This window comes from Mytilus californianus, unplaced genomic scaffold, assembly GCF_021869535.1.
Source record: "Mytilus californianus isolate M0D057914Y unplaced genomic scaffold, xbMytCali1.0.p SCAF_5, whole genome shotgun sequence".
Classification (NCBI taxonomy): domain Eukaryota; kingdom Metazoa; phylum Mollusca; class Bivalvia; order Mytilida; family Mytilidae; genus Mytilus; species Mytilus californianus.
In genome coordinates this window covers 37,857,412-37,880,286 of record NW_026262701.1, presented here as the reverse complement: position 1 = coordinate 37,880,286, position 22,875 = coordinate 37,857,412, and the positions used below count along the sequence as shown (strand labels likewise).

Here is a 22,875-nt window from a genome sequence, read left to right as displayed (position 1 = left end):
ATTTCGATACATATAATGTATCCAGATTTTCTTGAAATCGCAATAATTAATCTCGCAATTTTGTCCATTCTTCAAAAATCGCAAAAATAAATGCACGCAATAATTTCTGAATTTACAGTATTACAAATACTGTGCAAATGATTTGATTTTTGGTGTTTTAACGCCACTTTTAAGCACCGCTTTTAGGCTATTTCGTGGCGGCCAGTTTTTATTGGTGGAGGAAGCCGTAGTGCCCAGAGAAAACCACCGACATTCGATAGGAAAACTGACAATCCTAGTCAATTAAGATTGGAGTAGAGTGCACCCGCATGAGTGGGGTTCGAACTCACAACCTCAGTGTTGACTGGCTAGTGATTACAGTAGTAACTACTTAGACCACTCGGCCACTCTGTGCAATTGAAGATTTCTTGCTATTGCACAATACTGTGCAATTGAAGATTTCTTGTTATTGGCAATACTGTTAATCTGTTATATATAATAATTTACACACCCTGTTTGGTGTGTATCTCCTACCATATCAGTATTTGTTGCTTTGATATATAAATCAGAAATAATCAATGTAAAAATGGAAAATTTTTTCAAAAAAAACCCCAAAAAATTATGAAAAAATATCCCAGCCTATTCTTTGTGTTATGGAACCTTGTATTACAAATCCAGAGAGATGCATACACTTAAACACATGTTATTGTCTGGAAACTAGAAAAATGCTTGTTCCCTACCTTCCTTTTGTGGTATTGAACCTTCTGGTAAAATTACATAGAGATCCATTCACTTAAACTAAAGTAATTGTCCGGAAAACTAAATGTGTCTTCGGATGCCAATGACGACATGATACCATTATTTGAACGCAAAAATTTTTTTGCGGTCGTATAAAAATCAGTTGAAAATGGCTTATCAGATCGATACAAAGCAGAAAAACATCTAACAAAAACACAGACCAGACGTGGCAGGGTATTTATACATCCCTCACAACAACAACAAAAACACAAAGATCTGGGAGTACTCGCAGTTACTGACAGCTTGTTCAAAGAGCCAATAACAATTAAGAAAAAAATCATGTATCTAAGACACTGTGTCTTTCTTGTCCCGGGTGAGTCTTTGTCAAATGATTTCCCTTCTTCTGAACTAACGCTTTGTCTACCAGTCATTGGATAAGTCAAAAAAAATTGTTGAGGCAAACTGACTGCATGTGCATAACACTAATAATAAATAATGTTCAGATTTTTTAAAAACTTTGGCGTCAATGTCTCTTTAGAAAAATTAAAGCGTGTGATGCTGAAGGTCAATTTCAAAATGTGAATATTGAAGAAAAAGATACTAAGTACTACATGTAGTATTGACAATATCTTGTAAAATGTACAGTGTATGTTAATCATTTGTTAAATGCACCACAATACGATGCCACTTTAGAATACCCCCATCAGGTCGCGTTTAAAAAATGCATCAGTTTGTCTCACTTTCAAGCAAATTTAAGATTTATTTTTAGAAGAATTTGATTTGCATGTAACGTGTCTTCTGATTGGCCGACGTTCTTTTGTTTATCAGCTCATAGACATAATTTTGTCATGTGACCGTGACATCATCAACGTTTTTTCATGGTTTACTCCAGTTTAAAATGGAATTTAGAATTAAATTATAAGAAATGACTGTAATATTTTTTCTGTCTATTCGAAATAACATAAAAAATGTGAAGCACACTTTAAAATAACCCGCTACGCCAGTTATTGAGTGCCTGGATTTTTTTGAAAAAAAAAAATAATCTGGCCTCTATTTTGACCAACAAAAAAATAATCTGGCCTATTCAGTTGCTTAAAAAAATATTCTTGCTTTGGATTGACTGAAAAAAATATTCTTGCTCGGTTTGCATGAAAAATCTGGCTTGATATAAAAACCCAAAAAAACCATCGTCATATATATTTGTACAACTCAATAATAATTGCTTTTTGTAAGAAAATGGGGAAATGATAGAAAATTTTACTTTTCACTTTTTAGTGTTTAGATTCAGCAAAGTTTGTACCGGAAGTTGAATTTCTATTTTAAAGTGTAAATTAGAGAATTTACATCTAAACCAAATTGAGCCCAGAAATGCATCTACATTCAAAGGACTTTCTATTCATAAAATACGGTAAAATGTATATTTTATCCATATAATTTGGTTTCATAAAGAGTTTTTTTTTTCTATTTTTCCCATTGCATCAAAACTTGAAAATAATCACCACTTCAATGTAAGACAAAGTACAAAATTCAGGTCAAGGTTAAAAGCAGACGGATTCATATATTTCTTTTGCAGAATGGCTGGAATCAAACGTCCTCTTTTAACCTCAGAAACTGCATGGCAAAATCTACAAAAATATTATGATGAAAATGGATCAAAAATTAACATGCCTGACTTGTTTGCCAAGGATCCAGCCAGATTTGAGAAATTAAGGTTTTTATTATTATTAGTCGCAAAACACATCCTGGTTAACATGTTGACATCAGCTTCAGTTGCATATTGTTTTCTCCAAATATCTGTCTGACTTACATTATTCAATCATAAAGTTGCTGTTAAAGGACGTTATTTGAATAGTGTAACTTGCCATTATGATTAAGTCACATATTTTCAAATAAATTTCCGTCAGAACAAACTAACATACTAAATGCAATGTTATATTGACACATCATATTTAAGAAAAATCTAAAGGAGAAGGTATAATTAGGGCCCTGCCTAGTGGCGGGTCGCCCTATAGTGATCAGTCCGTCTGTAACAAATTGTGTCCGCTCTATATCAAGAGAACCGTTATAATTTCATACTTTATACTTGACATGTATATTAACCAACACCAGAGGGTGTGTCATAATGGTTGTACAACTTCCTTGGTCAAAGTTCAAGGTCAGCTGTGCCCACAGAGATGGCTCCCATCTCAATGATGTCTAGTTAGGGTTATTTGTTTGGCCCCTTGAATTCGACAGTTAAAACATATTTTGAATCTATCAAATAACAACTTCAGACAGTCAGAGAGATGATACTTCAACAAGCTATTTTTTTAATGATGGTGCTGGACTGTAATTTTGTTTATGATAAGTCTGTTATATTTAAGAACATGAAGAAATGAAAAAACTTTTAGGTCAGACTATCAAAATTACCTTTATAGTCAATAGTACATGTACAACTACCAATATACAAATGTAGGTAATTTATAAGAAAAACTACTCTAAAGAGTTATTTTAGATTAGAAGCATGGACTACATACATTGTACAAATGTACATGTCAAATCAAATAATTTCATTTCCTAATTAAAGGACCCTTCAGCATGTTCAGGGCATATTAATTACAAGCAAGAGAATAAGAAAAAAAGAAAATCATATATACACATTCATTACACAATCATTCTTAGGACATGTCGAACATGTAACAACAGCAAAATATCTGGGAGTAACCATCAGCTCTAACCTTAAATGGGATGTGGACATTGACAACATGTGCAAGAAAACTAATAGCACTCTACATGTAGGCTTTTTAAGGAGGAACCTGAATATTAGCTCAACATCCATTAAAGAGCAGGCATACAAGTCCCTTACTAAGACCATCACTAGAGTATGCTTGCTCTGTTTGGGACCCTTACTTACAACAAGACATAGATAGCATTGAAAAAGTTCAAAACATTGTTTAATGAGATATATATATATATATACATGTAATAAACATGTAAAATGTACAAAGATAAATAATTTGTGTGAGGAAAGCCAGCTGGGTCACCAGGGTGAGAGAACTTAGAAAGATAACTCCACTCTATATAATGCCAGTAAAACCTACAGTAAGGTGTGTCAATGTGGTAAATTTATTTTCCAAATTTTTGTCTTGTTTCAAAACTTATGTTCAGGTATTAATACCGTATTTGCATATAGATGTTATAAAGTTTTTGTGATCATTTTACATAATCCAAATAAGTTTTTAGTATTCTCAATTTTGGATATTTAGTAAAAAGACTATCAATTATAAAGTTTCTTGATGCTGCAAATTAACAGACTAAAACATGATTAAGGACATTCCATTACAAAATGGAGCTCATCCTTAATCACATTCAAATTGCAATATTTATCGTTATATATATCTTTCTAAATTATTAACATCACTTTTATCAGCAATCAAAGCTGGACTTCAAAGTTATTGTGAAACTACCTATTCTAGAGGTGACACGGATCAGATGTGGATATTTAAAAATTCCAAAAATCTGTGAGAGTACACACAATCTAAGACTTTCATCTTGCAATAGTATTAAAACATTTGACTTTTCTACACTTTACACAAGTATTCCCCATTCGAAAATAATAGACAAATTGAAAGAGTTGGTCCTGCTTTGTTTCATAAAAAGGAATGGCCAACATAGATACAAGTATCTTGTCTTAGTGAGGGATAAATCGTACTTTGTAAAAAATCACTCTGATTCAAACAAAAATTTTTCTGAAACTGACATTATCAAGATGCTTGATTTCTTGATTGACAATATATTTGTTACGTTTGGAGGATGTGTTTTTCAGCAAACAATCGGTATTCTCATGGGAACCAACTGTGCTCCTCTTCTTGCCGACTTGTTCCTTTATTTTTATGAGGCTGACTTCATACAGGAACTTCTTAGGAAGAAAAAAAAGAAGTTAGCGGTATTCTTTAACTTTACTTTCTGCTATATAAAGGATGTTCTCTCACTAAATAATTCAAAATTTGGTGACTATCTTGAACACATCTATCTAACTTGAGATAAAGGATACAACAGATACAGATGAGTCTGCCTCATATCTTGACTAACATCTTGAAATTGACAATGAGGGTCGTTTGAAAACAAAGCTTTACAACAAAAGAGTTGATTTCAGCTTCCCAATTGTGAACTTTCCATTTTATGTAGCAACATTCCATCAGCGCCTGCATACCGCATATATATCTCCCAGTTGATTCCGAGGGTTGCTGCTGACAAGGAAGCTATTAAACCAAGAGTTCCAAGTGGTGAAGTTGAAATCATCCCTTCATAAATTTTACAGACGCCATCACGAGTTGGTTGACCGTTATGGAATATCCGTTTCACAGATGACAGCTGATATGTTCCAATTGTCGTAACTAAAATCCTGTCACCTTTTCCCTTGACCTACCGAATTAAACGTATTACTGGGTTTGTACTAACATGAGTAACACGACGGGTGCCACATGTAGAGCAGGATCTGCTTCCGGAGCACCTGAGATCACCCCCAGTTTTTGGTGAGGTTTGTGTTGCTCAGTCTTTAGTTTTCTATGTTGTGTTTTGTGTACTGTTGTTTGTCTTTTGTCTTTTTCTTTTTTAGCCATGACGTTGTCAGTTTATTTTCTACTTATGAGTTTGAATGTCCCTTTGGTATCTTTTGCCTCTCTTTTACATATTCTTTGATATATGGTTGTAGTTTTTATGAATTTTTCATTATTTTATGACATAAATTCAGAATTAGTTAAATTAAGTGGACATTACAGATAAATGGTGACTTAAATAGAATTTCTAAGGAAAATTAAATTATAACATGTATAAAAGTCATGATAATCTCAAAATGTGATGTGTGTAAACTTAAAATTTATAAATTCACCTTGATAAATTTTTTTATGTTAATCCATTTTAACTGTTTATTTTTCAGTATTAGCCTGCTGACAAAAAATGGAGAGTTGCTGCTTGATTATTCCAAAAATTTGATCAATGATGAAGTACTCAAGTTGTTATTCCAACTGGTAAATTATTCCTTTTTTGTCGCATTATCAACATGATCAACCAACTATCTAAGTTTTTTTTTAACATAAATCAAAGCATATGCTGATAAGAATTAAATTTATTTTCAAAAAAAGTAAGCCTAGCCATTTCTTGCACAAGCTGCATTTTTAAAGTAGATTTTGTTGATTTACATTGTATCATTGTACATTTTACTAGATCTTGACCTACATTGTATCACTTAAAGACTTTAAGAAACACCTGACAATATAACAAACATTAAGAATGTTGTAAGGAAAAGAATAAAATAGTATTTACAAATAGTCCCATTTCCAAGGTAAAAGACAAACTTAAACATGCTAAATTGATTTTAAGGTGGAACAGGAGCATACACATGGTCAAACATCATGAACTACACAAACCCCATCAAACATCTGGATGAACTCCAGCTACACAAACCCCATCAAACATCTGGATGAACTCCAGCTACACAAACCCCATCAAACATCTGGATGAACTCCAGCTACACAAACCCCATCAAACATCTGGATGAACTCCAGCTACACAAACCCCATCAAACATCTGGATGAACTCCAGCTACACAAACCCCATCAAACATCTGGATGAACTCAGATGCTCAGACTCTGGGAAGATATAGGCATCCTACTCCACATATGGCACTCGTCATCATGCGTCAAGTTGCTCTGACTCTGGGAGGATATAGGCATCCTACTCCACATATGGCACTCGTCATCATGCGTCAAGTTGCTCTGACTCTGGGAGGATATAGGCATCCTACTTCACATATGGCACTCGTCATCATGCGTCAAGTTGCTCTGACTCTGGGAGGATATAGGCATCCTACTCCACATATGGCACACGTCATCATGTGTCAAGTTGCTCTGACTCGGGGAGGATATAGGCATCCTACTCCACATATGGCACTCGTCATCATGCGTCAAGTTGCTCTGACTCTGGGAGGATATAGGCATCCTACTCCACATATGGCACTCGTCATCATGTGTCAAGTTGCTCTGACTTGGGGAGGATATAGGCATCCTACTCCACATATGGCACTCGTCATCATGCATCAAGTTGCTCTGACTCTGGAAGGATATACGCATTCTACTCCACATATGGCACTCGTCATCATGCGTCATGTTGCTCATGGAAAGTACAAATTTCGTGATGTCAAAATTAAGAAAAAGATGACAGGATTGTGACTTCAACAATTGGAACTTACATGTATGTGTGGTCATTTTTAACACAGATATTCTATAAAAGTCAACAAAATTGTGATGACGTTATGATTATACAAGGAAAAGGATTGAACAATTTACATGTATATATGTCATGTATGTCAACATGGTCAATAGAAAGAAAACTAAATGACAGAATTTGAAGAAAAAAAACATTGACAGCTCTTATAAAGTGCTGTCAGAAAGAAATAGAAAAATAGAGTCACATTACTGTTTTTCTTGCTGAATAAAATTTAGAATGGAAATGGGGAATGTGTCAAAGAGACAACAACCCGACCATAGAACAGACAACAGCTGAAGGCCACCAATAGGTCTTCAATGCAGCGAGAAACTCCCGCACCCGGACGCTTCCTTCAGCTGGCCCCTAAACAAATAAGAATATCTAGATAGAAATTTTACTGTTAATTCCTTTATGAAATTTATGTATATGAGTTATCTCCCCATTTATAGCAAAGTTTTTAAGCTTTTGAAACAATAAAAACATTCTGTAGGGGTAAAAACTGTTGTTAGGATAAGTTAAAATCTTATAATTTTCTGCATTTAAATGAAAACTGTCACAAATATCTTGCATTTCTGTATCAAAATTTGCTTATTTCATTAAAAATCTGGACCATCAGTGACCGCTTGAGACCTTCATGGGTAGTCAAGGTTATTAAACTTCATTATCTAAACATCTGTTAACATAAAAAAAAATATATCATTTATCTAAGTGATGTTATGGCTTGTGAAGAACAAATACATGTAGCTCCTATATTGAGACATTGAGTTGAATATTACTCCTTTCTTCACAGACAGATGTGTTGCTGACTCGGCTTGGAGCTTGGAATACCTTAGCATTATTTCTCTTAAATTACTTAAACATCTGTACATCATGTACATGTATGTCAGTAAAGATATGTATCCCTGTAAAGGTCGTATGATATACATTAATCATGGTATTACATATGGTGTAGCAATTTCTTCTTTTTTCATTGGTTATCAGGATCACATGATTCAATGGGTATTTAAGTATATAGATGCTATGATTCTATTTATATATCTAATTTTGGATGTAACACGTCTTCTGATTGGCTGAAAGTGTTTTGTCTATCAGCTCATAGACATAATTTTGTCATGTGATTGTGACATCACCAATGTTTTTTTCAAAATTTACTCCTTAAAAATGGAATTTAGAATTAAATTATAAGGAATGATTGTAACATTTTTGTTGTCTATTCGAAATAAACTAAAAAATGTGGTGCACACTTTTAAATAACCCGCTACACTGGTTATTCAGTGTGCACCACATTTTTGATGTTATTTCTTCACAGACAGAAAAGATATACAGTCATTCCTTAAATATTGACTGTCAATATTTAAAATCTTGTATCAGTATAAATTGCACAGAAAGAACATTGAAGTCCATTTCCATAATACACTATTTATATATATTATATATAAATTAAGGACTTTCTCTCAGTCAATCTGTTATATATAGACCTATTAGATTATATTGAACCTCCGACTTTGTACTCGGTCAATATAATCTGATCAGGTACTTATATAAGGTATTGACCTTATCAAAAGTCCATAATTGATAAATAATGTATGGGAACTACTGGTACTTTCAAATAAATTAAAAAATTACCCAATGAAAACTTTGAATAGAAAAGTTTCTTCAAGTGTTCTAAACAATTTAATGGTAACATAATTTACAAATAACAAAAAGATGATGAGTGTTCTTGATCATGTTGATAAGAAATGTATTCTAAGGTTAGAAATATGCAAAACTTCTAATATAATCTCAAAAGTTTTAGAAGACAACATATTTTTAAACAGGTACAAACTTCATTGGTCTTAATAATCAGACAGCTGTGTCAAAATACATAAAAATTAAACAAATTATAACAAAACGTAATTGTTTAATGAAATTCTTGTAGAGATATCTACCCATTAAAATGCTTTAAACAATAGGAACAGGATAAATAACATGTACAAAAGAACACTTCGTAAATTTAATGCATCTGAGGCACTTCTCTAGATTAACCTTCATCAGGAACACTGAAAGCCAAATACAAAGTGTGAATATTTTATAACTAAGACTTTTCCTTATTACAGGCACGAGACCGTAAAGTAGAAGAGATGAGACAGGCTATGTTCAGTGGCGAGAAGATTAATTTTACAGAAGATAGAGCTGTACTTCACATTGCCCTGAGAAACAGATCAAATACACCTATTTTAGTCAATGGCAAAGATGTAAGGCATTGTAGAGGATTTGTGTTAAAAAAATAATTACCTTCAGGTGTCAGAAAGGAAAAAAAATATGAATAACATGAAAGTATTTTGGGGGTATGGGGGCATCCATAAACATCTGATTTGGATTGAACTGCATTGACCTGTCACCTGGGGTAGAAGATGAAACTATTCACCTGCCTAGGTAGAAAAAAAGAAAGAAATCATTTGAAGAATTGAGTTGAGGTCACATATACATGTTTTGCTACTTTTGGAAAGTAAAATATTATACATATTATATATTATTCAAATTGTTCTCGCAAATTAAAAATGAAGAAAACCCAAGAAAAACTTAACCGAAATCCATAAGTTTTGTTGAAGGTGTCGGGCATTTAGGGAGATAAATTTTACTGGATAATTTATTTTTTTTAGGTGATGCCTGATGTGAACAAAGTATTACAGCACATGAGAGAATTTACAGAGGAGGTGATCAGTGGAAAGTGGAAAGGTTATACAGGAAAATCTATTACAGATGTTGTAAATATTGGTATTGGTGGATCAGATCTGGTAATTATCTCCCTTGATTACAATCAAAAGTGTGGATTTTTACATAAAAAAATATTTTCCTTGTTCTTGTTTATACAAACATTTTCATGATTAGGAAATTTGCTTCATTTACTATTCTCAGTATATTTACTTCACTGAATTATCCTACAGTTTTCCATAGGTGGTATAGTTAAAGAACTTATTGTGTGCTAACAGATGCAGATTAACTAATTGTACTTTTTAATTGTGAAATAAACCTAAATGGTATAAACTTTATTGAAATCCCTATCTAGCGGTAAAAGTATAAAATGCTTATATATAACTTTTATGAAAAAAAATTGATATAGAATTTTTAAAAAAGTCTTAAATACATTAATTCTCAAGTTTGATCTTTTGGGAAAAGGAGTTTTACAAACGAAAAAGACAGACAGGAATAAAACCACCTTTCTCACAACTAATGCAACAGTTGGAAGTGTGAATCAGTTGCGGATCCGGGATTTTGAAAAATGGAGGGAGCACCAAGGTATCCTTAGGAGTGGGACTGGTAAAAAGTCTTCATATGAACCATATATGTAGCTCTATTAGGGGCCTCTCTCCTCCTTAAATCCACCTCTGGGAATATTTCACAAATTCCATTAGTTAAACTGGATTTTGAGCAATTGTTATTGAACTAAAATGTTATTGTTTTTATCATTTATGGGAGAAGATTTATGTTTAATTTAATGTTGTTTAAAAAATTTGATTTCAGGGTCCATTGATGGCAACAGAAGCTCTACAACCATACCAGAAAGGGCCAAATGCCCACTTCATATCAAACATTGATGGTACACATTTAGCAAAGACCTTGAAGAATCTGAATCCAGAAACAACTTTGTTTATCATTGCTTCAAAAGTAGGTATTATAAAGGGCTGAGGTCATTTATTGATAGAACAAATTTGACCTTTTACCTTTAAAACAGTAATAGCTTTATTAGCTCGCCTTGCCGAAAGGCCTAGTGAGCTTTTGCCATCACTTTTACAAAAATCTTCTCTCTGAATTTAGTGGACCAAGTTTAAACAAACTTGGCCATAATCATGATTAGGGTATCTAGTTTGAAAAATCTGTCCGATGACCCTGCCTGTCAACCAAGATGTTCGACATGGCTAAAAATAGAACATAGGGGTAAAATGCAAGTTTTGACCATTATTTTGAAAAACCACTATAAATAGAGAAAATCTGACAGGGCAAAAAATGTTCAGAATGTTGAATTCTACCTATTGTTCATTTAAGTCAAAACTGTCAGACGACTTCTTAAAGGAGTTATTGCCCTTTAATGATGATTTTTAACAATTTTTTGCGTTATTGCCTAATATCTTAAAAAACTATAATAGATAGATAGAATCTTTAAAAAGCAAAAATTATCAGCATGACAGGATCTACAAATAAATCAACATAGCCAAAGTCTTCAGTCAACTCCTTATTAGAGTTATTGCCCTTTAATAACGATTTTTACAATTTTTTTCTGCTTTTATCTAATATCTTAAAAAATTATAATAGATAGGTAGAAACTTTAAATAGCAAAAATGATCAGCAAGACAAGATCTACAAGTAAGCCAACATAATCAAAATCGTTATTCGACTACTGATTGGTAATTGCCCTTTAATAACATCTTCCCCATATTTTCCCATATTTGCCTATTATCTTGAAAACTGATCTAGATAGATAGAAACTTTGAATAGCACAAATGATCAGCAAGACAAGATCTACAAGTAAGCCATAAGTGCTGAAATCTTCAGTCAACTAGATTTTTGAGTTTTTGCCCTTAAATAACAATTTTTAACATTTTTATGCATTTTTTGACTATTATCTTGAAAACTATAATAGATAAATAGATACTTGAGAATGGAAAAATTATCAGCAGGATAAGATCTACAAATATATAAAACATGACTGAAATTGTCAGTTAATTCTTAATAGAGTTATTCCCCTTTAATGGTGATTTTTACTAAATGTATTTATTAGAAAATCAGGGTCTTTTGTGGTGTTCTGTTGTCAGTGTTATACCTTACTGTTCTATATTAAAGTTAACTAATATCTAATTTTACACATACTATTAAAAAAAGACCTAACTTATTACAGATATTTAAAAAAAAGATATATATAGCAGAATAATATCTATCATTAAGTATAATCTTACCATTTTGTTCTTCTATTGTTAAAATTTGTTAAAAAATTAACTGTTTTTTAACAAATTTTATATAAATAAAAATCTGGCAAGAATTGTACCTGTGAGAGCGCTAACAAGACCGGACAGACGGTTGGATGGATGCCCGGTTTCCATGTCCCCGCAACTTGTTACGCTGGGACAATTAAGGAAACAAATACATTTGGAAAAGTAGGTTTTTTTATCTGAACAGTTGCCTAGAAGCTTTATTTTTTATTCTATGCAAAATTAAGTCAATTTTAACTAACAGCTCATTTTTAGCTCACCGGGCCCCATGTGAGCTGATTCCATCACTTGGCGTCCGTCGTCTGTCGTAAACTATTTAAAAAATCTTCTCCTCTGAAACTACTGGGCCAAATACCTTCAAACTTTATCTAAATGTTCCTTAGGGTATCTAGTTTATAAATTGTATCCGAAGTTTTGATCCATCGACAAACATGGCCGCCATGGCTAAAAATAGAACATAGGGGTCAAATGCAGTTTTTGGCTTATATCTCAAAAACTAAAGCTTTTAGAGCAAATCTGATTTGGAGCAAATTTGTTCAATTAGTCAAGATCTATCAACTCTGAAATTTTCAGACAAATCGAACAACCCATTGTTGGGTTGCTGCCACCAAATTGGTAGTTTTAACAAAATTTTGCAGTTTTTTGTTATTATTTTGAATATTATTATAGACATATATAAACTGTAAGCAGCAATAATGTTCAGCAAAGTAAGATCTACAAAAAAGTTAATATGACCATAATTGTCAATTGACCCCTTAAGGAGTTATTGCCCTTTAAAGACAATTTTACACAATTTGCTCATCAAGTTTGCTAACATTTAAAAATCCTCTCCTCTGAAACTACTGGGCCAATTACCTTCAAACTTTAACTAAATGTTCCTTAGGGTATCTAGTTTATAAATTGTATCCGAAGTTTTGATCCATCGACAAACATGGCCGCCATGGCTAAAAATAGAACATAAGGGTCATATGTAGTTTTTGGCTTATATCTCAAAAACTAAATCTTTTAGAGCAAATCTGACATGGGGTAAAATTGTTTAATTGGTCAAGATCTATCGGCCCTGAAATTTTCAGACGATTCAAACAACCCATTGTTGGGTTGCTGCCACCGAATTGGTAGTTTTAACAAAATTTTGCAGTTTTTTAGCTCACCTGGCTCGAAGGGCCAAGTGAGCTTTTCTCATCACTTGTCGTCCGTCGTCGTTAGCTTTTTACAAAAATCTTCTCCTCTGAAACCACTGGGCCAAATTTAACCAAACTTGACCACAATCATCATTAGGGTATTTAGTTTAAAAAATGTGTCTGATGACCCCGCCAACCAACCAAGATGGCTACCATGGCTAAAAATAGAACATAGATGTAAAGTGTAGATTTTGGCTTATATCTCTGAAACCAAAGCATTTAGAGTAAATCTGACATAGGGTAAAACTGATTATCAGGTCAAGATCTATCTGCCCTGGAATTTTCAGACAAATCTGACAACCTGTTGTTGGGTTGCTGCCCCTGAATTGGTAATTTTAAGGAAATTTTGCAGTTTTTGGTTATTATCTTGAATATTATTATAGATAGAGATAAACTGTAAACTGCAATAATGTTCAGCAAAGTAAGATCTACAAATAAGTTGTCATGACCAAAATTGTCAGTCGACCCCTTTAGGAGTTATTGCCCTTAATAGTCAATTTTTAACAATTTTTTGTAAATTTTTGTAATCTTTTACAAAAATCTTCTTCTCTGAAACTACTGAGACAAATTTAACCATACTTAGCCAGAATCATTATTAGGGTATCTAGTTTAAAAAATTTGTCCGATGACCCCGCCTTCCAACCATCATGGCTGACTTGGTTAAAAATAGAACATAGGGGTAAAATGCAGTTTTTGGTTTGTATCTCTGAAACTAAAGCATTTAGAGCAAATCTGAAAGGTGGCAAAAATGTTCATCAGATTTAGATTTATCTGCACTGAAATTTTCAGACGAATCTGACAACCTGTTGTTGGGTTGCTGCCCCTGAGTTAGTAATTTTACAAAAATTTGGCAGTTTTTTGTTATTATCTTAGATATCATTATAATATCTAATATCTAATACTTTTAATTATGATTTTAACCTTATTTTACATGATTTCCAAAGCATCAGTAAATACAGGTGAGTGACACAGGCTCTTGAGAGCCTCTAGTTGTTATTATTTTGAATATTATTATAGATATATATAAACTGTAAGCAGCAATAATGTTCAACAAAGTAAGATCTACAAAAAAGTTAATATGACCATAAATGTCAATTGACCCCTTAAGGAGTTATTGCCCTTTAAAGACAAATTTACACAATTTTTTCATCAAGTTTGCTAACATTTAAAAATCTTCTCCTCTGAAATGCAGGTGAGGGATTCAGGCTCTCAAGAGCTTGTTTAACAAATAAAAAATAAAGCTTCTAGGCAACTGTTCAAATAAAAAAACCTACAACATGGACCATTTTGCTTTTCCAAATGTATTTGTTTCCTTTATTGTCCCAGCGTAACGCATTGCAGGGGACATGGAAGTAATGGGCGTCCGTCCGTGTGTCTGTCCATCCGTGTGTCCGTCCAACCGTCTGTCCGGTCTTGTTAGCGCTCTCACAGGAACAATTCTTGCCAGATTTTTATCAAACTTATACTATAGGTTAATATCAGCAATATCTCGGACAAGTTTTATAATGGTGGCTGATCAACTTTTTTTATAAGAGTTATGCCCTTGGAAATATTAAATTTATGGAAAATGGCCTTGTTAGCGCTCTCACAGGTACAATTCTTGCCAGATTTCTATAAAACTTATACTATTGGTTAATATCAGCAATATTTTGGATAAGTTTTATAATGGTGGACGATTGACTTTTTAGCTCACCTGACCTGAAAGGTCAAGTGAGCTTTTCTCATCACTTTGCGTCCGTCGTCCGTCGTCCTGCGTCCGTCGTCCGTCGTCCGTCGTCCGTAAACTTTTACAAAAATCTTCTCCTCTGAAACTACTGGGCCAAATTTAACCAAACTTGGCCACAATCATCATTGGGGTATCTAGTTTTAAAAATGTGTGGCGTGACCCGGTCAACCAACCAAGATGGCCGCCACGGCTAAAAATAGAACATAGGGGTAAAATGCAGTTTTTAGCTTATAACTCAAAAACCAAAGCATTAAGAGCAAATCTGACATGGGGTAAAATTGTTTATCAGGTCAAGATCTATCTGCCCTGAAATTTTCAGATGAATCGGACAACCCGTTATTGGGTTGCTGCCCCTGAATTGGTAATTTTAAGGAAATTTTGCTGTTTTTGGTTATTATCTTGAATATTATTATAGATAGAGATAAACTGTAAACAGCAATAATGTTCAGCAAAGTAAGATTTACAAATAAGTCAATATAACCGAAATGGTCAGTTGACCCCTTTAGGAGTAATTGCCCTTTATAGTCAATTTTTAACCATTTTTCGTAAATCTTAGTAATCTTTTACAAAAATCTTCTCCTCTGAAACAACTGGGCCAAATTAAACCAAACTTGGCCACAATCATCATTGGGGTATCTAGTTTAAAAAATGTGTGGCGTGACCCGGCCAACCAACCAAGATGGCCGCCACAGCTAAAAATAAAACATAGGGGTAAAATGCAGTTTTTGGCTTATAACTCAAAAACCAAAGCATTTAGAGCAAATCTGACATGAAGTAAAATTGTTTATCAGGTCAAGATCTATCTGCCCTGAAATTTTCAGATGAATCGGACAACCCGTTATTGGGTTGCTGCCCCTGAATTGGTAATTTTAAGGAAATTTTGCTGTTTTTGGTTATTATCTTGAATATTATTATAGATAGAGATAAACTGTAAACAGCAATAATGTTCAGCAAAGTAAGATTTACCAATAAATCAATATAACCGAAATGGTCAGTTGACCCCTTTAGGAGTAATTGCCCTTTATAGTCAATTTTTAACAATTTTTCGTAAATCTTAGTAATCTTTTACAAAAATCTTCTCCTCTGAAACTCCGTGGCCAAATTAAACCAAACTTGGCCACAATCATCATTTGGTTATCTAGTTTTGAAAATGTGTGGCGTGACCTGGTCAACCAACCAAGATGGCTGCCACGGCTAAAAATAGAACATAGGGGTAAAATTCAGTTTTTGGCTTTTAACTCAAAAACCAAAGCATTTAAAGCAAATCTGACATGAAGTAAAATTGTTTATCAGGTCAAGATCTATCTGCCCTGAAATTTTCAGATGAATCGGACAACCCGTTATTGGGTTGCTGCCCCTGAATTGGTAATTTTAAGGAAATTTTGCTGTTTTTGGTTATTATCTTGAATATTATTATAGATAGAGATAAACTGTAAACAGCAATAATGTTCAGCAAAGTAAGATTTACCAATAAATCAATATAACCGAAATGGTCAGTTGACCCCTTTAGGAGTAATTGCCCTTTATAGTCAATTTTTAACCATTTTTCGTAAATCTTAGTAATCTTTTACAAAAATCTTCTCCTCTGAAACAACTGGGCCAAATTAAACCAAACTTGGCCACAATCATCATTTGGTTATCTAGTTTTGAAAATGTGTGGCGTGACCTGGTCAACCAACCAAGATGGCCGCCACGGCTAAAAATAGAACATAGGGGTAAAATTCAGTTTTTGGCTTTTAACTCAAAAACCAAAGCATTTAAAGCAAATCTGACATGAAGTAAAATTGTTTATCAGGTCAAGATCTATCTGCCCTGAAATTTTCAGATGAATCGGACAACCCGTTATTGGGTTGCTGCCCCTGAATTGGTAATTTTAAGGAAATTTTGCTGTTTTTGGTTATTATCTTGAATATTATTATAGATAGAGATAAACTGTAAAAAACAATAAATGTCGGCAAAGTAAGATCTACAAATAAGTCAACATGACCGAAATTGTCAGTTGACCCCTTTAGGAGTTATTGCCCTTTATAGTCAATTTTTAACCATTTTTTCGTAAATCTTAGTAATCTTTTACAAAAATCTTCTCCTCTGAAACTACTGGGCCAAGTTAATTATAGATAGAGATAATTGTAAGCAGGAAAAATGTTCAGTAAATTAAGATGTACAAACACATCACCATCACCAAAACACAATTTTGTCATGAATCCACCTGTGTCCTTTGTTTAATATTCACATAGACCAAGGTGAGCGACACAGGCTCTTTAGAGCCTCTAGTTTTAAAAGAGTTATGACCTATGGAAATAATAAATTTATGGAAAATGGCCTCGTTAGCACTCTCACGGGTACAATTCTTGCCAGATTTTTATAAAACATACTATAGAATAATATCAGCAATATCTCGGACAAGTTCTATAAAGGTGGATGATCGACTTTTTTTAAAAGAGTTATGACCCTTGGAAAGATTAAATTTATGGAAAATGGCCTTGTTAGCGCTCTCACGGGTACAATATTTAATAAAACTTATAGTAGACTATAAGAAATGCCCTTGAAGGTCTGTTTGAAATATTTAGTATACAATAAAAAAAACTTTTTTGCCCCCCACGCACGCTTTTTATTTATAAATTATTTTAAAGAACAACAAAAAAAAGTGGGTTTTTTTTAGTTATTGCCCCTGGATAGATAAAATATGTGCAACGAGGGGGACATTGGAACTCTGTTCTTTTATTAATACCATTATATTCTTCAGACAAACTATATAGTATATCACTCTATCAGTATGAATCAACTTAATTAAACATCAAATCTCCATATTCAAAAATATAAAGTTGTATCTGTGCCTTGAAGGATATTAATATAGTTGACAGTATTAATACTGAAGAGAACATTGATCTTGATTTTGTGTGGTCTTACTTACATTTACAATTATATATTTTCAGACATTTACCACACAGGAAACCATAACAAATGCTGAGTCAGCTAAAGCATGGTTTCTGGCCGTTGCTAAGGATGTAAGTAGCATTTTTAATTGTAGAAACTTTAACAAAAGAGATGCAAAAGACACAAAAGGGACATTCCAACTCATAAGTCAAAAATAACCTGACAATGCCATGGCAAAAAAAAGAGATCAAAAGACAAACAACAGTACACAAAACACAACAAAGAAAATTAAAGACTGAACAGTGCGAACCACACCAAAATCTTGAGGTGATCTCAGGTGTTAAGGAAGGGTTAACAGATCCTGCTCCCCATGTGTCACTCGTTGTGTTGCATTTGTAAGTACAAATACGGTGATAAGTCTAATTCAGTAGTCACAATTCTAATTTTTTGTTTTATTAGAAAATACATGTACATTTTATGTAATATGTACAAACAAATATCATAAACAAAGAATATTAAAATTTTGTGTAATTGAAGCTTGTACTGAATTTAACTAGACTAGTTATACCCTCACGCAACGGGTTGTGGAGGGTATAATGTTTTCAACCCGTCCGTCCGTCAGTCCTGTTTCTTGTCATCGCAACTCCTCTCAAACCACACAACAGAATTTCACGAAACCTTTTTAGATAATAAGGACATACTATGTAGTTGTGCATATCGACAGGAAATTGCAATTCAATTTTTTTTCTAGGAGTTACGCCCCTTTGAACTTATTTATTTTAATGTACTACTGCAACAGTTTTGTCATCGCAATTCCTCTCAAACCACACAACAGAATTTCATGAAACCTTTTCAGATAATAAGGACATACTACGTAGATGTGCATATCAACAGGAAATTACGATTCAAATTTTTTTCCAGGAGTTACGCCCCTTTGAACTAATTTGCCCAATATACTACCGTCCGTCAGTCCTGTTTCTTGTCATCGCAACTCCTCTCAAACCACCCAACAGAATTTCACAAAACCTTTTTAGATAATAAGGAAATACTATGTAATTGTGCATATCGACAGGAAATTGGGATTCAATTTTTTTTCTAGGAGTTACGCCCCTTTGAACTGATTTACTTTAATGTACTACTGCAACAGTTTGTCATCGCAACTCCTCTCAAACCACACAACAGAATTTCATAAAACCTTTTCAGATAATAAGGACATACTACGTAGATGTGCATATCGACAGGAAATTACGATTTAATTTTTTTTCCAGGAGTTACGCCCCTTTGAACTTATTTGCCCAATATACTACCGTCTGTCAGTCCTGTTTCTTGTCATCGCAACTCCTCTCAATCCACCCAACAGAATTTCACAAAACCTTTTTAGATAATAAGGACATACTATGTAGTTGTGCATATCGACAGGAAATTGCGATTCAATTTTTTTTCTAGGAGTTACGCCCCTTTGAACTTATTTACTTTAATGTACTACTGCAACAGTTTGTCATCGCAACTCCTCTCAAACCACACAACAGAATTTCATAAAACCTTTTTAGATAATAAGGACATACTACGTAGATGTGCATATCGACAGTAAATTACGATTCAATTTTTTTTCCAGGAGTTTCGCCCCTTTGAACTTAATTGCCCAATATACTACTGCAACCTTTTGTCATCGCAACTCCTCTCAAACTACCCAACAGAATTTCACAAAACCTTTTTAGATAATAAGGACATACTATGTAGTTGTGCATATCGACAGGAAATTGCGATTCAATTTTTTTTCTAGGAGTTACGCCCCTTTGAACTGATTTACTTTAATGTACTACTGCAACAGTTTGTCATCGCAACTCCTCTCAAACCACACAACAGAATTTCATAAAACCTTTTCAGATAATAAGGACATACTACGTAGATGTGCATATCGACAGGAAATTACGATTTAATTTTTTTTCCAGGAGTTACGCCCCTTTGAACTTATTTGCCCAATATACTACCGTCTGTCAGTCCTGTTTCTTGTCATCGCAACTCCTCTCAATCCACCCAACAGAATTTCACAAAACCTTTTTAGATAATAAGGACATACTATGTAGTTGTGCATATCGACAGGAAATTGCGATTCAATTTTTTTTCTAGGAGTTACGCCCCTTTGAACTTATTTACTTTAATGTACTACTGCAACAGTTTGTCATCGCAATTCCTCTCAAACCACACAACAGAATTTCATGAAACCTTTTCAGATAATAAGGACATACTATGTAGATGTGCATATCGACAGGAAATTAAGATTCAATTTTTTTTCCAGGAGTTACGCCCTTTTGAACTTATTTGCCCAATATACTACTGCAACCTTTTGTCATTGCAACTCCTCTCAAACCACACAACAGAATTTCATGAAACTGTGTAGATAATAAGGACATACTATGTAGATGTGCATACTGACAGGAAATTATGATTCAATTTTTTTTTCTGATACAATTTTTTATTCTTACACTTATTTTATTTCTCCAATGACAATGTGGGGACGTGGGGTATGTGAGCGCGCTCACTATGGTTCTTTCATTAATTCTAGTTTCTGACATATTCATCTCACTCAAGTTATGCCAATTTGCCTTAATTAGAGCCCCGCTGAATGGAGGACGCCCTATAGTGATCAGTCTGTCCGTCCGTCTGTCCATCCGTCCGTCCATCTGTCTGTCCGTCCTTCCGTCTGTAACAAATTGTGTCCGCTCTATATCTAGAGAACCGTTATTATTTCAAAGTTTATACTTGACATGTATATTAACCAACACCAGAGGGTGTATCATAATGTATGTACAACTTCCTAGGTCAAAGGTCAAGGTAAAAAACTTTGGTTTTAGTTGACCACCCCATGTCCTATAGTGAAGATCGTGTCCGCTCTATATCTTGAGAACCTTTATGATTTCAAAGTTTATACTTGACATGTATATAAACCAACACCAGAGGGTGTGTCATAATTTATGTAAAACTTCCTAGGTCAAAGGTCAAGGTCAAAAACTTTGGTTTCAGTTGACAACCATATGTCCAATGATAAAAGATACAAATTTTTTACCACACATTATTCACAGCGGGGCCCACAGAGATGGCTCCCATTTCAATGATATATAGTTTTTGTTTATAATTATACAAGCCACATATTAAGATATGGATGAAATATGTATCAGAGTTAAGTGTGGCGTCCATTTCACTGAACTAGTATACATTATTGTTTAGGGGCCAGCTGAAGCCCGTCTCCGGTTGCAGGATTTTTAACATCATAAAAAAATTCTTGGAAGTATGTTCAATGATTGTGCAAGAAACTTTAAAGTCTAGGTTGCCAATGAATAGTTATAGTCACTCAATGGAACAGTTGTGCATAATTTGAAGAATATAAATGGTTTCCTTCTGTAAATTTCAAAATTTTTAAGTTATTAATGTCTTACTTCTATCACCAGTAATTATTTAAAGTAGATAGAACATGTTAGATAGCCTTAAAATTTGGGAAAGGAATGAAGTGCATACCATAACCAATCAACATAGACAAAACAAATTGCAAACCCTTTGTGTAAGATGCTTTAATGTACCAGAAAGTGGTGATATTTTCAGTTTAATGTATAGATGATTTCATTTTGTAGGAAAGTGCAGTAGGAAAACACTTTGTTGCTCTGTCGACTAATTCTGTAAGTAGCAATTACTACGAAAAAATAATATAACAAAAAAGTTATCTATGAATTTGACCTTCTTAATGTGCCTGGTATTGATATACAATCTAAAAGTACAGTCTTTGGAAGTGCAACTAACTAACAATACTGCAGTATATTACAGTTTTTATATCACACTTAATACCATTCACATACATATATATGGAATGCGTGCATATAGTTTAAAAGACAAAACACCTTCTTTGCATTTAATCAAAAAGCGAGACATAAATATGCTGTTTCCGGTGTAGGCGGCGTCAGTGGCAGAGGCATCAACAATGTATTAGTTTGTGATTAGATCTAGTTTATGGTGAACCACTAGTGGTATGTCAATGATATTTGGTATGCAGTTGTATACTTGTATACTTGGCACATTTCATTTCCATGGAGATTATTTGGCCTTGCCCCCGCAGTCATGGTCTATTGACTTAGAAACTTTTTCTTAGTTTGCATGTATTAGTTTGTGATTAGGTCAGTTTACGGGAACAACTAGTGGTAGGTCAATGATATATGGTATGCAGTTGTATAAGCATTGGCATATCTCATTTCCATGGAGATTAAAAGGCCCGTCTCCTCAGACGTGGTCTATTGACTTTGAAACTTTTGCTTAGTTTACATGTATTAGTTTGTTATTAGATCAGTTTAAGATGAACCACTAATGATAAGTCAATGATATTTGGTATGCGATGTATTGGCATTTGCAAGTCTCATTTCCATGGAGATTATATAGCCCCACACCCTCATCATGGTTCATTGACTTTAAGACTTTTACATAGTTTATAAGTCAATGTTTAGGTTTGTTTAAAGGGAACGACTTATGATAAGTCAATGGTATTTGATATGCAGTTGTATTAGCATTGGCAAATCTCATTTCTATGGAGATTGTTTAGCCATTCACCTTCAGCCATGGTTCATTGACTTTGAATTTTTGCAGAACTTACATGTTAAAGTATTGCTATTTTAATTTCAACATTTGCATTATCAAAATAACAAAAAGGCAAGACATATCTCTGTGTTAACAGTTTATTTTATGCTGATTTTGGTTCATTATTTTCTTTACAGACATTGGTTAAAGCTTTTGGAATTGATGAGAAGAATATGTTTGAATTCTGGGATGTAAGTATATTTCAGTTATGTAATAGACGTGTTTACATTTTTGAGTATTAGCTGAATTTGCTCCAAATGACCATAGATCTGTCTCCAAATAACCTTCTGGCATTATGCATCAATCACTTTTTAATAATGACGTCATATGTTAAATTGTGACAAAAAATTCTGTACGTCTAAACACCGCTCAGGACCTCCTGAGTGCACTCAGGACATACAAAGTGCACTCAGGACATGAAATATATGTTTTAGTGAGTGGTGAAGGTATGCATTCGATAGATAATTTAATTCTTCATCTAATAATTTTTGTTTTGATAAAATCATTTTAACATTTAAGGAGTTATTGAAGTTTTCATCGG

General features: G+C 33.6%; 1 protein-coding gene across 2 annotated transcripts in view; it reads left to right on the top strand.

Moving 5' to 3' along the window:
• The window catches only part of LOC127701834 (glucose-6-phosphate isomerase-like), a 156,274-nt gene that overhangs the window by 99,333 nt on the left and 34,066 nt on the right, over window positions 1–22,875 (top strand). For both annotated transcript variants that reach the window (XM_052205806.1, XM_052205805.1), the window contains exons 2-9: window positions 2,291–2,428; window positions 5,636–5,726; window positions 9,060–9,197; window positions 9,606–9,740; window positions 10,468–10,611; window positions 17,774–17,845; window positions 21,344–21,388; window positions 22,472–22,525. In XM_052205806.1, the coding sequence (XP_052061766.1) occupies window positions 2,291–2,428; window positions 5,636–5,726; window positions 9,060–9,197; window positions 9,606–9,740; window positions 10,468–10,611; window positions 17,774–17,845; window positions 21,344–21,388; window positions 22,472–22,525 (817 nt within the window). The remainder of the gene's footprint in view (window positions 1–2,290; window positions 2,429–5,635; window positions 5,727–9,059; window positions 9,198–9,605; window positions 9,741–10,467; window positions 10,612–17,773; window positions 17,846–21,343; window positions 21,389–22,471; window positions 22,526–22,875) is intronic.